Source organism: Bos indicus x Bos taurus, chromosome 14 (assembly GCF_003369695.1).
Source record: "Bos indicus x Bos taurus breed Angus x Brahman F1 hybrid chromosome 14, Bos_hybrid_MaternalHap_v2.0, whole genome shotgun sequence".
NCBI lineage: Eukaryota > Metazoa > Chordata > Mammalia > Artiodactyla > Bovidae > Bos > Bos indicus x Bos taurus.
The window spans coordinates 32,784,135-32,800,963 of NC_040089.1; the positions used below are offsets into that span (position 1 = coordinate 32,784,135).

The 16,829-nt window shown below is 36.8% G+C and overlaps 1 protein-coding gene across 5 annotated transcripts in view; it reads left to right on the forward strand.

Annotated features, from left to right (window-relative positions):
* Window positions 1–16,829, forward strand: part of C14H8orf34 (chromosome 14 C8orf34 homolog) — a 366,056-nt gene that overhangs the window by 110,619 nt on the left and 238,608 nt on the right. For all 5 annotated transcript variants that reach the window (XM_027561136.1, XM_027561138.1, XM_027561139.1 and 2 more), the window contains one exon: window positions 11,202–11,374. In XM_027561136.1, coding sequence (XP_027416937.1) covers window positions 11,202–11,374 — 173 coding nt within the window. The remainder of the gene's footprint in view (window positions 1–11,201; window positions 11,375–16,829) is intronic.

Consider the following 16,829-nt stretch of genomic DNA (forward strand, 5'->3'; position numbering starts at 1 on the left):
AACCAGTGATTTGATTTTTCTCTGGTGGGATACACCCAGAGGACAGAGGGAACATCAGCCTTAACCTGTTTTTAACGACTGTGTTGTTAGCGGCAGTTTCGGTGTTATTATAAAGAGGCTGTTGTGTGTGCTTTGTGTGATATAGCAAAGAATTAATTATGGTGATATTCTTAAGAACCAGAATATTTGGCATAGGGGAAAAAATACACATAAGATCAATAAGTTTAAGTGAAAATCCTATATCCTGCTTTGAATGAAAACTATCATTGTGAACTCATAATATTTTTTTAAATTTTAAACACAAAAGTACAATCTCTACAGGTAGTGAACATAGCTAGAGTCTAGGGATTCTTTCTTTTTTCTCAACTTTTCTGTAAGGCTGAATTATTTAAGTTTAAAACATAGACATTTCTTAGATCTGTCCACTGTTACCAACACCAAAACAGCGAGTACCCCAAGTATGCAGATTCTAGTCTTAAAATATATTTTCAACTAAAAAGAATCAGAGTCTCTTGGAATCATGGTTGAGTCTAGGTCAAGAGCAGATGGTATTTACAAAATGAGCCTAAAATGCCTTATGCCAGAAGGCAAGAACTATGAAAGATCACTAGGGTTGTGTCAGAAGAACTCAGGAGCCAGCTTCAGAAGTCTTCTACTGGAAAGAGTTGAGAAAATTTGAACATGAATAAGAATAATAACTGCAGTGTAATGAATTATACCTAATACTTTAAGATGCATACGTTTATCCAAAAAAATTATTAATGTTTAATAAAGTAAACCAGCAGGCTTTAATAGGTTAAATCTGCAGGAGACATGGTTTGATCCCTGGGTTGGGAAGATCCCCTGGAGGAGGGCATGGCAACCCATTCCAGTGTTCTTGCCTGGAGAATCCCATGGACAGAGGAGCCTGGTGGGCTACAGTTCAAAGGGTCGCAAAGAGTTGGATATAACTGAGCACTCAGGCATATGCGCCGGGAACGAAAGTTACTGTTTTTAAAACTGGTAGAAGTCAAGGAAAATAATTAGATTTTTCATCCTCCTTTTTAAATAAATCGTACTTCAGAATAACCTAATATTTGATGACAGGAAGTTTCTGTCTACAGAAGTATTCCAGCCAATAAGTGATTATGGATTTGTAAAATTAGACAGTCACCATTTGGCAATGCCTATTGAATTAATGGATCTAAGCAGTAATTATCAATGCTGCCCAAATCATTAAAGAAGACAGTCTTATGTGCCTCCAGATAAAACTAACCATTCTCTCTGAAGAAGTATTGGCAAAAACAAAAACCACAGCAAAACAACTTTATCCCGAACTAACTACTAATTTACAGAAATTACAAAGGGCACAGGAACATTTTAAACCACATCACAGGGAGGCAAAGGGGAAAATCTAGACTGTGGAAAACTCAAAGGACAAAGAACTCGGGTTTTTGAACAGTAACAGCAATGACGAAATTACAAGAGAGAAAATGAGACAGAGGAAGAGAATAGAGAGATTAAAAGAGACATAAAAGATTGTTGATCAGTCAGTCTTGCTTAGAGTTGGATTTGTGCAAACAAACAGATAATCAGGAAAATTTGATAGCTAAATAGATATTTGATATTAAAACATTCGCACTTTGTATTTAGGTATGATGATGGTATTTGTTTACAAAAAAGCACTCTTTTTAGAGATTACATACTGAACTATTTACAAATGATGTGATGTCTGGTGAATGGAATTTTCTTCAAAGTGATTTGAGCAAAAAAAGGGCTGATGTGGAAGGCATGTGGGTAGAGATAAGGGTTAAGTGAGTTTCCTCGTGAGTTGATAATTGAGGAAAATGTGTGTGAATACAAAGGAGTTTGTTTTACTCTTCCTTCTCCTTTTGTATTAGTGTGAAAAATTCCATAATATAGAGTAAAACTTTTAGATCATGGGTAGGAGGGCGCAGAAGATAGTGAAGGAAAGGAGGAGAGAATATTCAGCGCCTGTTAGCATTAGCAGGCATGCTTGGTGTTTTTGATATGTTATTAAATCTAGTTCTTGTATCAGTCTGACTAAGTGGTTATGCTTTTCTTGGCTTACCGATAAGGAGACTGAAGCTAGTATGATTAAGTGATTTGCTGAAAGTCTCAGAATTAGTACTGGTTCTTCATCTGTTTGATTCCAAACCCATGCTTGTCCCTTGCACTATGTACCATGTACTCCACTTTAAGAGAAAAATCTGAAAGTGAGTTTAATTCATTATTTGAACAACTTTATTGAGAGAAAATTCACATAAAATCTTCCCCTTTAATATGTATAGTTTAGTGGGTTTTGGTATGTTCAAAGAGTCGTGTAACCATTTTGTTGTTAGCGTTTAGTCGGTAAGTCATGTCCAACTCTTTTGCAACCCCAGGGACTGTAGCTCGCCAGGCTCCTCTGTCCATGCGATTTTCCAGGAAAGAATACTGGAGTGGGTTGCCGTTTCATACTCCAGGGGATCTTGCTGACCCAGGGACCCAACCTGTGCCTCTTGTATCTCCTGCATTGGCAGACAGACCACTACTACAACTTAAATTTAGAACATTTTCATCATCCCAAGAAATCCCATCTCTACTCCCCATTCCTCCTAATCCCTTAGCCTAAAACAACCACTAATTTGCCTTCTGTCTCTTTAAATTTGCCATACTAGAAATTTCATACAAATGCATGTGATCACAAAATATGTGATCTTTTTTCACTATCTTCTATCATTTAGCATAATGTTTTCAAGCTTCATTAATGGTGTGGCATATATCAGTACTTCTTTTTATTGCTGAAAAATATTTTGTGGTATAAATATACTATGAGTGCTCAGTCACTAGTCCTGTCCAACTCTTTGAGACCCTTTGGATTGTAGCCTGCCAGGCTCCTCTGTCCATGGGATTTTTCAGGCAGGAACACTGGAGTGGGTTGCCATGTCCTCCCCAAGGGGATCTTCCTGACCCAGGGACTGAACCTGAATCTCCTGGGTCTCCTCTGTTGCAGATGGATTCTTTACCTCTGAGCCATGGGAGAAGCTCAATAGATACACCACGTTTTGTTTATTCATTCATCAATTTGTGGACCTTTGAGTTGTTCTGCTTGTCAGCCATTAAGAAGGATGTTTGTAGGAACATTCATGCACAAGTTTTGTGTGGATATGTTTTTAAAATTTCTCTTGTATATGTAGGGAATGAAAATGCTAAAAAATAACTCACTCTGTGTTTAACTTGTTGAGGAATTATCAAACTGTTTCGCATAGTGGCAGCACCACGTTACATTCCAGCCAGCAAGTATTAAGGTTCAAATTTCTCCTTATTCTTGCTGACACTTGTTGTTTATCTTAAATTATAGCCATCCTTCTGATGTAAAGTATCAATATTATTTTACTGTGGTTTTGATTTACATTGTCCTAAAGACACTTACTCCTTGGAAGGAAAGTTATGACCAACCTAGATAGCATATTCAAAAGCAGAGACATTACTTTGCCAACAAAGGTTCGTCTAGTCGAGGCTATGGTTTTTCCTGTGGTCATGTATGGATGTGAGAGTTGGACTGTGAAGAAGGCTGAGCACTGAAGAATTGATGCTTTTGAACTGTGGTGTTGGAGAAGACTCTTGAGAGTCCCTTGGACTGCAAGGAGATCAGCCCTGGGATTTCTTTGGAAGGAATGATGCTAAAGCTGAAACTCCAGTACTTTGGCCACCTCATGCAAAGTGTTGACTCATTGGAAAAGACTCTGATGCTGGGAGGGATTGCGGGCAAGAGGAGAAGGGGACGACAGAGGATGAGATGGCTAGATGGCATCACTGACTCGATGGACGTGAGTCTCAGTGAACTCCGGGAGTTGGTGATGGACAGGGTGGCCTGGTGTGCTGCGATTCATGGGGTCGCAAAGAGTTGGACACGACTGAGTGACTGATCTGATCAGATCTGATCTGAATGACTAACAATGTTGGTAATGCATTATTGAAACATTGAATCATACATTATCTTAATTTTCTCATTCTTTTATTCACTCTACAAATGTATATCAAATACTTTCTATTAATATATGCCAGACCTTGGAGAAGAAATGACAATTCACCTTTTGTAGGTGAAGGCAAGAATGTTAGTAGCTGATGGGTTTGGTGATAAGAAAATGAACAAATCCTCTGCTGATTGCTCTCATTTTCTCACTGAGATAAGCAACATGATCAGTTGAGAATCAGGAGAGAGACAGGAGATGTTGTAATTAAGGAATAAAAATATATCTGAACTGAAAGGGAAAAACACAACTAATTGAACTTCAATTAATCTTGCAGTATGACACATGCATTTTTAAAATGTGTTGTTAAAGGATAATTGCTTTACAGAATTTTGTTGGTTTCTGCCAAACATCAACGTGAATCAGCCATAGGTATACATATGTCCCCTCCCTCTTGACTCTCCCTTCCATCTCCCTGCCCATTGCATACCTCTAGATTGTCACAGAGCCCACGTTTGAGTTCCCTGAGTCATATAGCAAATTCCCATTGGTTATCTATTTTACATATGGTAATGTAAGTTTCCACGTTACTCTCTCCATACATCTCACCCTCTCCTTCCTGCCCCCGCTCCGTGTCTATAAGTCTGTTCTCTATGTCTCTCTCCCTTGCTGCCCTGCAAGTAATTTCATCAGTACCATCTTTCTAGAGTCCTAATGCATATATATGCATTAGTATATGATTTTTATCTTTCTCTTTCTGACTTACTTCACTCTGTAAAATAGGCTTCAGGTTCATCCACCTCAGTAGAAATGACTCAAATGCATTCCTTTTTATGGCTGAGTAATATTCCTTTGTATATATGTACCACAGCTTCTTTATCCATTCCTCTGTCTATGGACATCTAGATTGCTTCTATGTCCTAGCTATTGTAAATAGTGCTGCAGTGAACCTTGAGGTACACGTGTCTTTTTCACTTTTGGTTTCCTCAGGGTATATGCCTAGTAGTGGGGTTTCTGGGTCGTATGGTGGTTTTATTCCTAGTTTTTTAAGGAGTCTCCACACTGTTTTCTGTAGTGGCTGTATCAGTCTACATTCCCACTAACAGTGACACATGCATTTTTAACTTTATTAGTAATACAGAATTTCTCTCAAGAGATTTTGAGAGAAACAACAGTTTGTTATAATACATTTTGCTCCTGATCCTTGCCAACACTGGCTATTGTCAAGTATTTTAATGAAAGTTTTTTCTCATGGATTCAGTTATTGCTTGTAATACTTAATTTCCAGTAAGATTGAATGCCTGCTTTTCTCTTTTGCTCATTTTTATTGCCCACTTATTTTTTTCTTTAGATTTGTGTGAATTTATTATATATTTTTGGACATCAACTCTTGTTGGTCTTGTGTATCTCAAATACCTTCTTAAATTTTTAGGCTTGTCATCACTTTTTAAATAGTGGCTTCTGTTAACAGACATTTTTAACATTAACTTATGTTTTGTTTAAGAAATCTTTTCTACTTAACATCATAAAAGTATTACTTTTTATTTTCTATTGAGGATTCTGTTTTTTATCTTTAATCTACTTGAATTTTTTTTAATATTGTAAGAAGTTGGAACATATTTTCCCCTATATGCATAATAAATTTCTTGTAACCATTTATTGAAAAGTTCATTTGTCCATAAATGTGCATGCTTCTGGTACTTACCTTGTTTCTGGACATTCAGTTTTCCTCTTTGGTCCATTTGCTTATATCTGTTACTCTATTGGGTTTGGAGTTGCTTTGTATTTTAGATTAGTATGAGAGAATTGACATCTTTACATTTTTGAGTCTTTCTACTTATGAACAAGGCATGTTTCCATTTAATTAAATATTGTAGTGTTTTATGAAAAAGTCATATAGTATATTCAAAAACAGCAGGCAGATTTTTGTTAAATTGATTCCTAAGTACCTTGTGTTCTTGATTACGATTGTAAATGATATCTGTTTTACAAGTTACATTTTAAAACTTGTTGGCATATAGGAATGAAAATTATTTTTCTAGTTTTATCTTAAATTCAGTAAACTTGCTAAACTCATTAATTTGTAACTTGTTTCTGAATTCTCTTGATTTTTCTATATAAAAAATATATATGAATGATAATAGTTTTGTTTCTTCTTTTTGATTAAGTGATGAGATTAATTTGGGATAACCACACTGAATACTTTCTGTTAGAAAATAGAAATAATGAGAGGTTTATAGAAGTGAGTGGTTCATCAGTTCAGTTCAGTCGCTCAGCGTGTCCGACTCTTTGCGACCCCATGAATCACAGCACTCCAGGCCTCCCTGTCCATCGGCAACTCCTGGAGTTCACTCAAACTCATGTCCATCGAGTCAGTGATGCCATCCAGCCATCTCATCCTCTGTCGTCCCCTTTTCCTCCTGCCCCCAATCCCTCCCAGCATCAGGGTCTTTTCCAATGAGTCAACTCTTCGCATGATGTGGCCAAAGTATTGGAGTTTTAGCTTTAGCATCAGTCCTTCCAATGAACACCCAGGACTGATCTCCTTTAGGATGAACTGGTTGGACCTCCTTGCCGTCCAAGGGACTCTCAAGAGTCTTCTCAAACACCACAGTTCAAAAGCATCAATTCTTCAGCGCTCAGCTTTCTTCAACAGACCACCTCTCACATCCATACATGACCACTGGAAAAACCATAGCCTTGACTAGACGGACCTTTGTTGGCAAAGTAATGTCTCTGCTTTTTAATATGCTATCTAGGTTGGTCATAACTTTCCTTCCAAGGAGTAAGCGTCTTTTAATTTCATGGCTGCAGTCACGATCTACAGTGATTTTGGAGCCCAGAAAAATAAAGTCTGACACTGTTTCCTCTGTTTCTAGCAGCTCTCAAATCCTGCTGGACAGATGTTATCAGGTCTTTCTGTGCAAGGTGTTGGGAGGTGTTCCTTAATTGGGCCCTAGTTCTATTCCCTGGGAGTCCCCATCCATTGTTTTCCATATCTTGTGGCTTCACCGTCTGAACGTTTCTTTCTTTCTTTCTATTTTAACCTTTTGGCTACTTCTGAAGAAAGCATTGGAAAGGATTCCTTTGACTAACTTCTTCAACTTTCTGACTTTATGTAGAAAAAATGGAGTTGCTAAAGGGCTATTTATTATTTCTTGAATAGTCTCAGTCCTTTTTCTTCAGGCTAATGCCTTTGCTAACTACCTCAAATAATTTTTGTGTTTCCTGTGTATTTGATTCAGAGAGTAAGTTAACATTTCAAAATTGCACAGGCCAAAACTGATTCTGAAGCTGTAAATATGTTTATGAATTTTTTTTCTTCCTAAAATGTCTTTCCTTAATCTGCAAATATAGGCTTAACATATAATAATATTACTGTTAATTTTCATTCTTATACTTCAAATAATATTAAATTGTGGCAGATAAATATGCCTTTTTAGTAATCGCAAGTCATTAATTTGATTGCATGATTTCACAGCTGACAGCTTTGATTTCCTAGCTTTGGGAATATAAATACAGAAGGATATCAGATCAGTTGCTATGTTATACAAACACTAAAAATTATTCGCTACATTTTCATGAAGGTTGGGGACTCAATATCAGGATATCTAACTATTTTGTCACTTATTATCACTTGGATAAATGTTCACTAAATTTGTCTAAATCATATTTCACATGTTATTTTTGGTGTGTATTGGTATATTAATACATACTACATTGTATATATTTTAATATTGTATTTGTATAATATTTGGGGGAATTGTAAAGATTCAGTTGATCAAATCTAAATTTTAAGGAATTGTTCAAGACTCTTGTAGTATTGCAAATTATAAGCCTGTTTCTCAGATTAAGGTATTTTATAAAATATAATTATAAGTACATATTTATCATAGAATATTGAAAAGACATGCAAATGCCAAAAGAAGAATTAAGAATTACCTGTAGTCCCTCCATTCAGATAAAACCATTAAATTCTGGTGTTACCATTGTGTTTTCCAGTAAATCAAGCAGTGTCTGGCCCATAGTGAATCATAATAAATATGAAAGAATGGATAAATGAAGGAGTTAGTCTATGAATGATGCATTGATGGTTTATAGTAGAAACCCTGAGAGGTTTTGATTGTCGTTTTTTTATTGAAAGTGCCTGACTTTAAGCTTTGATTGCTGAGGCATCTACCTCAAAGGTGGTGTCCATGGAGTTTCCCAGGCAAGAATACTGTGGTTGGTTGTCATTTCTTTCTCCAAGGGATCCTCTCAACCGAGGGATTAAACCCAGGTCTCCTGAATTGCAGGCAGATTCTTTACTGACTGAGCTGCCAAGGATGCTTACTTCATTGGTAGCTATCACTAATAAACATATTTCAGAGATCCAGGTCCCACCCCCAACTTGTAGCTCCTTTGTTTTAGAGGTGTTAGTTGATTTTAATAATCTGATGATTCATTTTTTTTTCAATTGGCCACTTAGTTTTTCTCTTCCCACTTTACATTTCTACTCTCTCTTTTAAATTTGCCAGGGAAGAATGAGCCCATAAAAACCCATAGCCCCCACCTTTAACCCCAGTAAAAGCAGAAACTCAGGCCCATGCTTGGTCTCTTTCACTCTTCCTCTGTGTGGTCCCAGATGTACTGTGTAATTCAAGATGCTGTAAGTCATCAGTTCAGTTCAGTCGCTCAGTCGTGTCCTACTCTTTGTGATCCCATGGACTGCAGCATGCCAGGCTTCCGTGTCCATCACAAACTCTTGGAACTTGCTCAAACTCATGTCTGTCGAGTCTGTGATGCCACCCAACCATCTCATCCTCTGTCGTCCCCTTCTCCTCCTGCCTTCAGTCTTTCCCAGCACTGGAGTCTTTTCCAGTGAGTCAGTTCTTTGCATCAGCTGGCCAAAGTATTGTAGCTTCTGCTTCAGCATCAATCCTGCCAATGAATATTCAGGACTGACTTCCTTTAGGATGGACTGGGTGGATCTCCTTGCAATCTAGGGGATTCTCAAAGAGTCTTCTCCAACACCGCAGTTCAAAAGCATCAATTCTTTGGTGCTCAGCTTTCTTTATAGTCCAACTCTCACATCCATACATGACCACTGGAAAAACCATAGCTTTGACTAGACAGACATTTGTCGGCAAAGTAATGTCTTTGCTTTTTAATATGCTGTCTAGGTTCGTCATAGCTTTTCTCCCAAGGAGCAAGTGTCTTTTAATTTCATGGCTGCAGTCACCATCTGCAGGGATTTTGGAGCCGCCAAAAATAAAGTCTGTCACTGTTTCCATTGTTTCCTCATCTATTTGCCATGAAGTAATGGGACCAGGTGACATGGAATGTTGAGTTTAAGCCACTTTTTTTTTCACGCTCCTCTTTCACTTTCATCAAGAAGCTCTCTAGTTCTTCTTCACTTTCTGCCATAAGGGTGGTGTCCTCTGCATATCTGAGGTTGTTGACATTTCTCCCAGCAATCTTGATTCCAGCTTGTGCTTCATCCAGCCCAGCATTTCACATAATGTACTCTGCATATAAAAGTTTAATAAGCAGTGTGACAATGTACAGCCTGTTCGTACTCCTTTCACAGTTGGAACCATCTATTGTTCCATGTCTGGTTCTAACTATTGTTTCTTGACCTGCATACAGATTTCTCAGGAGGCAGGTAAGATGATCTGGTATTCCATCTCTTGAAGAATTTCCTACAGTTTGTTGTGTTCTACACAGTCAAAGGCTTTGGCGTAGTCAATAAAACACAAGTAGATGTTATTCTGGAACTCTCTTTCTTTTTCTATGATGCAATGGATGTTGGCAATTTGATCTCTGGTTCTTCTGCCTTTTCTAAATCCAGCTTGAACATCTGGAAGTTCATGGTTCACATACTGTAGAAGCCTGGCTTGGAGAATTTTGAGCATTCCTTTGCTAGCGTGTGAGATGAATGCAATCAGTCGTGTGGTAGTTTGAATGTTCTTTGGCATTGGCCTTCTTTGGGATTGGAATGAAAACTGACCTTTTCCAGTCCTGTGGCCACTGCTGGGTTTTCCAGATTTGCTGGCATATTGAGTGCAGCACTTTCACAGCATCATTTTTTTAGGATTTGAAATAGCTCAACTGGAATTCCATCACCTCCACTAGCTTTGTTATTAGTGATGCTTCCTAAAGCCACACAAAGATGCTTCTGTAAATTATAAACCTTTATTTTTTCAAGTTGCCTGGTGATTATTGCTGAAGAATGTCTTGCACTTAGAACCACAAGGGCTGGTTCAATAACAGTGTTAGTTATTGGTAGGCTGAAACTGGCACATGAAGATATACCCATATGAATTTTTTAAACAAGAATTAGATCTTACAATAGGTATTGCTTTTTAATCTACTTTGTTTCCATACTGAGGTATCCCTAGCAGTTGCATGTCTTTGGTATTCATTTTAAAGTATTAAACGATGTAAATATTTAAAATAACATTTTAAGAGTCACATCATATCCTAGTTTATGAAAAAAGATCACGTTAGCATTTTTTAAAATTAGCATAGCATGCCTGTCATTGATACTGCTCTGCTTCAACCTCTACTGGATTTCTCTAAGTGTTAGTCACTCAGTCGTGGCTGACTCTGCGACCCTATGAACTGTAGCCCACCAGGCTCCTCTGTTCATGAGATTCTCCAGGCAAGAATACTGGAGTGGGTTGCCATTTCCTCTTCCAAGGGATCTTCCCAACCCAGGGATTGAACCTGGGCCACCTGCATTGTAGGCAGATTCTTTACCATCTGAGCCACCAAGGAAGCCCCTGGATTTCTAGAAGTCCAAAATGCTTTGCAGTTGGAGGCAATGTATCCTCCTAACCCTATCTCTCCTGGACTTTGTTCTCTGACTCCACCTCAATTTCTTCCACATTTGAGAAATTATGTATCATTTTCTATCCACACCAAGCTCTTTCACTATGTGGGCCTTCCTATACACTCCTCCTTGTGTTGCAAATGCTAATCCTCCCCTCTTCCATCTTGAGAACAAAACACAGCCTAAGAAATCCAAATCTAAGATTTCATTCCTGGATCCTTTACCAAAACAGCCTTCATGAGTGGGCACCAATCCTATAGAGGAAGTCATCTGTAGAGATGGAAAGAACTATGTCAATTCAGAAAGAAAGGAAACAAAAGGAACATTTTGATTTGAGGAAGCAGTTTAAAATCTAGACAAGAATATTTCCCTATCGCCCTTTTCATGGCAATATGTTATCTAAGGCACAGAAATTCTTTTCTTCTCTTCAGGAAACTATGGCATTTAGTTCTTCTCTTCTGAGACCTCGTGTGATTGGAGAATGGATTGGTCGAGAAGAGAATGATGCTGACCCACTGGCCGCTGAAATGCTACAGCCCCCAATTCCCAGAAGTAAAAATGAACAATGGGAAAATGAAGACAGTAGCTCTAGCCCTGCAGGAAGGTGAGATGAGATGTCTTCTAAGATCCTAAACACTTTCATCATTTCAGACAAAAGGGAAATCACATGCATGATTTTGATGAGATAACTCTTAGCAATTTTATATAGAATATTATATCACATATAAGATAAAAATTAATTTATATCTTTTAAAATTAGAGTTTTCTCAGATTTGCTTTTAGATTTGGTTTTGATTTTTTGCTTTACATCTAGCAAGCTTATCATTTCTTTGCTACCAAAACCAAATAGAAAAATAATTACAAGGACATAAACTGTCAGTCAAGACCTACTGTAATATTGGACAAGACTGGCTTATTATTAATTAGGGTGAGGCTTAAGATTGGAGAGGGAAGACTTCTGATTTACCAGAGAGATCTAGTTATTCAGCAAGAAGAAAACTATTAAATATATGTTAGTCTATGGTGGTTTAGTTGCTAAGTCGTGTCCAACTCTTGCTACCCCATGGACTGTAGCCCACCAGGCTCTTCTGTCCATGGTATTTTCCAGGTAAGAATACTGGAGTGGGTGGCCATTTCCTTCTCCAGGGGATCTTCCTGACCCTGGGATTGAACCCAAGTATGAAAGACTATACAAGGTAGAATTAGATGGAATATGTATAGAGAAACCTTGGTTTAGAACCATTTGAGTTTAGAGTTGATAACTATGATTGAATATAATTATTTACATTCTCTACAGTTTAACTTTTGAAATGATTTTGAAACTATTATAATTTGTGAATTTGGAAGTCCCTGATTCATTTCACTCAATCCTATGATGCTCAAAATGGTTTCAGAAGATTTGCCCTAAATTTCCATGTACAGGCATTCATGTGTGCTAAGTTGCTTCAATGTGTCTGACTCTGAGATGCTCTGGACTATAGCCCTCTGTCCATGGGATTCTCCAGGCAAGAATACTGGAGTGGGTTGCCATTTCTTTCTCCGGGGGATCTTTCTGGCCCAGCCATCAAAGTTGCATCTCTTTATGTCTCCTGCATTGGAAAGCAGTTCTTTACTACTGAGAAGCCCCCTCTATATACTAGTAGAAGTCAGATGATTTTGAAAAGTCTAGATAATATTTTTTAGAAAAAGTATATTCAGTATAACTATTTCTTGTAGTACTAACTGCAGTGAGTAAAATTTGAAATGTAGATGAAAACTTCTATGAGGAAGTTGGAGTGAAAAGGCATTATCAAGGCATGGCTTACACAAGATTGAGGAAAAATGCTCATGGACTGAAATGTGACGGTAACTTAAACTTTCTGTGAGTGTTGCTAGCTGAACGCCACAGAAGAGTTTTTCCTGTGCATGGCATAGCCACAGTAACTTTGTGTTTCCTACATTAAATTTAGCAGCAACCAATAACCGTTCTTTCTCAAGGAGAAAATTGTATTTTCTACAATGTAATAGCTTTCAGGGTTTTTTTCCTTTAACTTATCACTTGGTTAGAGGGAAGGAAATTCAGAATACTCATTTAATGTGCTTCAGGCATATAGAAAATTGATTCTGTTTCCATGAGAAATAACTTTTAAATTATTTAAATAGTTGAAGTGTACTGTATAAGGAGAAGAAAACCATTTCTAAAAATCCATTTACCTTCTTTCGTGAAATGTCAGATCAATTTCACCTGTCAATGAGGGTAATTTTATTTTTAACACTAGACATATGAAACACACTAGACCTTTATCTTTATTCATTGCTAGATCTTTAGTTCTTAAATATAAAATAGAGAAATGTCAATTTTCATTGTGCTTTCATTTAGTCATAATAATAAATAGGAGCTATTTACTGCAAATGTTAGCCCTTCTATTTTCTTCCTAGCTTCAGTGAGCTTTTATTTCCTCTTGAATATCCAATAAAGGAGACTTTCTCTTCCAATCCTACTAATATCCACTACCCAGAAAACTCAGTCCATGGAGCTTTCGCTCAAATATTTGTTTTGAAAGCTTGTTTTCACTTTTATTTTGCTCTATCTTTAAATAATGAGTTGCTATATTACCTCTATCTTTAAATAATGAGTTCATATATTACCTTTGAAATGAAGGAAGTGGTGAAAATCCTGCTCAGATGCCCCCTTAGAGAAAAAAGAAGGCGTACTTTCTGAACTAAATTTAAAGAGTAGCAATAAAGTTATGGGTTAGAAACTATATTCCGTCATCTAATACAAAACGAAGATTTCTGAATTTATGCCAGGAGCTCACACAGCACTAAATTTGACTTGAATGAATAAAAACAGATTGGGGAGCAATTTCGTAGTGACTCAAGTCTGTTACTAGAGTATTAGCTTTTGCCCTTGAATAGTAATAACCTTGTTTTATAACGTAACAGTCTTAAAAATCAGCAGACTAATTACATTCTAGACTCCTGAAAGAGAAGACTTAATTTTTAAGGATGACTTCTGTTTTTCTCTCCCCCACTGGACCTCCTACATTGCCATTGTCAGTAGACATCTGCTATGTGAGTAAAGGAGGCACAGAAGACTGTGAGCAGACATCTAATAAATAAAAGTTATTTATACGAAGGGTTGTTCATAGTCTATCTTAACATTTTATCTCTTTTCCTATTATGGATTACCCTCCTGTTAATTGCTCAGGTCTTATTTGAATGGTTGTTATTACAATACCCAATCTTTAGTACATCGCTAATTTTCCCTCTCATTCAGAACAAATACAGACAAAATAGGCTGGACTTTTCATCATTAGATTAGACAGGATTAAATAAATTGTGCAGTAAACCATAGAGAGTCTTATGAATAGACTCTTACCCACCATATTTTCCTGGAACTTTTAAAAAATGATACACTTGGCCTGAACTTTTTCCTTAGGTTCTATAAATACAGCGTTGTGTGAAGAGGGTAAACAACTTTAGTATACATAGCTGTCATCTGAAAGGTTAAGTGCTGGTGAAAATGAAGGCAATTATGAGGGCAATATAGAGAAACTAATAAAATAAGACAAGACAATGTAATTGTTAATTGTCCAGAGAGTTTAAGAAAGTAAAGCATCTGAACAAGAAGACAGAAGAAAGAGTCATAAGAGAGAGGCGACTGTGTTAGGGAACCATTGCATGCTTTCTATGATTGTCATGTGCTACCATCTGACACTGGTTGCTGTGGCTTGTCTAGGTGTTTAGTGGGAAGCATATATATTCATTGCACATTTAGAGTTATTAAAAATAATCACACATTGATAATATAAATATAAATAAAAATTGAGTTAATAAGCCTATATACTTATATTTTGAACCATCTTAATTAGAATTTTCAATAGCTGATAATAGACTTCCTAAAATTACTTGCTAAATTATAATTGAATTTTTAAATAGGCTTATCAAGCCTTGAAAGCCTAATGAAGCTCCTCTAAGATGAACCACATTATTAAAGTAAGAATAACATCAATAAATATTATAGATCTTGTAAATTGACTTTATTCATTGAGAGCATTGTTATCAGATGTAAGTATGCCATAAAATGAATAGAAAATGTTATGACCTGGAAATATATATTAAATATTGAAAGCTAAATTCACTTCCCACAGGCAGTGCTCCTTTTCATTAAAGCTCATAATTGCTTCTGATATATCTGTTAACAAACCCTAGAAATGTTCCCCTCCTCTTAGAGCTCCTCTGCTGGCAGCTAGAAAAAAACAACAAACAAGCAAATATATTAATTTATGCCATAAATTCAAGTAGTGATAAGAGGTATGATGGAAAATAAACCAGAACAAGAAAGAAGAAAATGGATGGAGGGCACTTTAAAAAAAAAAGAAGTCAAGAATAAAGAAATAATCATAAAATTGTCTAATTTTGGCTGTTGTGTGCATGTTAGAAAATACATAATACATGTGGCAGAAACCATATCAAACTTAGTAATTTCTTTGCTATTCTCTAATATTCTCCCTTGCAGATTTTTGGCATAAAGAATATTGATTAATCAAAAGTGATTTTGCCAAAATAATTTAAAAACAAATCTTAAAAATATCTAAAACATACAAAAATTATACTTTATAACTCACAAATTTCTCTTTAAAACCAAAAAAGTATATAACTATCATATATTTCAGAATGTTGATGAGGTAATTTTAATATATTAAAATTTTGCTGTCATTTATTTAAGAATATATTCATTTATTTAGTCAGGAAATACTTACCCTGATTCAAATAGTCATTTTATGAAACACATTGCTAGTTGTCTTTGGACTGTCTTTGACTCAGATGGACTCATTATTAGACAGCTTTTTGGAGTCAATCTGTGTCTCGTTCTGGTAGCACACCACCATCTTCATGACCAAATGATGTATTTTAATGAGACTAAAGAAAACACTTGCGTCACCATTCATGAAATGGTCTTGGTCATTGTCAGCTGATGAATGAGAGTTTGTCATCTGCTGCTTGTTCCTCAGTATTCACATTCCAGTCTATTCGTTCGTTTTTCTTTTGTTTCACTACCTATCTTTCCATTTCCCTGGATTCTCACATCTCTGAAGTTGGAGGACTCATATTACATCTACTTTAATTAATTCATATTTTATTAGAAAATATGAGATTCAAAAAGAAAGTGTGAATTTGTTAAATATTTATTGAGCATTAATTAGCACAAGGTAATGTGCTAGGTACTGGTCGAGACCAATATGGAAACAAAAACTGTAGACTCCAAGTATTGGGTTGACCAGAAAGTTTGTACAGATTTTCCCATAAGATGTTATGGAAAAGCAGTACTTACTTTAAAGTGAGGAGAATGGCAAGGACATATGTCTTATTTCTGAAGCTCAGTGCCCACAATACCTGGTACATAGCAAGAAGTTAATGTCTTGCTAAATAAATTATAAAAATATCACATTTAGACATATAAAGAAAAAAAAGAGCTCTTTTGCATAAATCAAAATGCAGCAATTAAGGGTGAAACTTTTTGTGATCTCTTCAACAACTTGGGCCTTAATGCAAAGAGAACCTGTTAATTTCTGATTAAGAGTCAAGACAAAAGGCACAGATTTTCCAACTAAGCTTCAGTAGTGAACTAAACAAGCTTAGCAGATAGCTCAAGAGAGGAATCATCCAGTTTTCCTACAAAAGAGACCACGCAGGGCGAGAAAAGTCTAACACTTACCAACCTGTGTTCATAATCAGAATGTGAAATAAAAGGGAGCAAGGTCAGACCCCCTGAAAGAGTGGGGCCAGGAGGAGGAGAGCAGATATCAAAAGGCAGACCATCCGGTGGGAGGAGGTAGAGGGGTCGGCCACTTTCAATTGTCCTTTTCCAGGTGATCCTTGTTTAGAACTTGTGTTAGACCAAAGCAAAGTGGAGTCCTGGAGTATATTAATGCGCTTTCCCACATGGCTCAGTGGTAAAGCAGAGAAGGCAATGGCACCCCACTCAAGCACTCTTGCTTGGAAAATCCCATGGACGGAGGAGCCTGGTAGGCTGCAGTCCGTGGGGTTGCTAAGAGTCGGACACGACTGAGCAA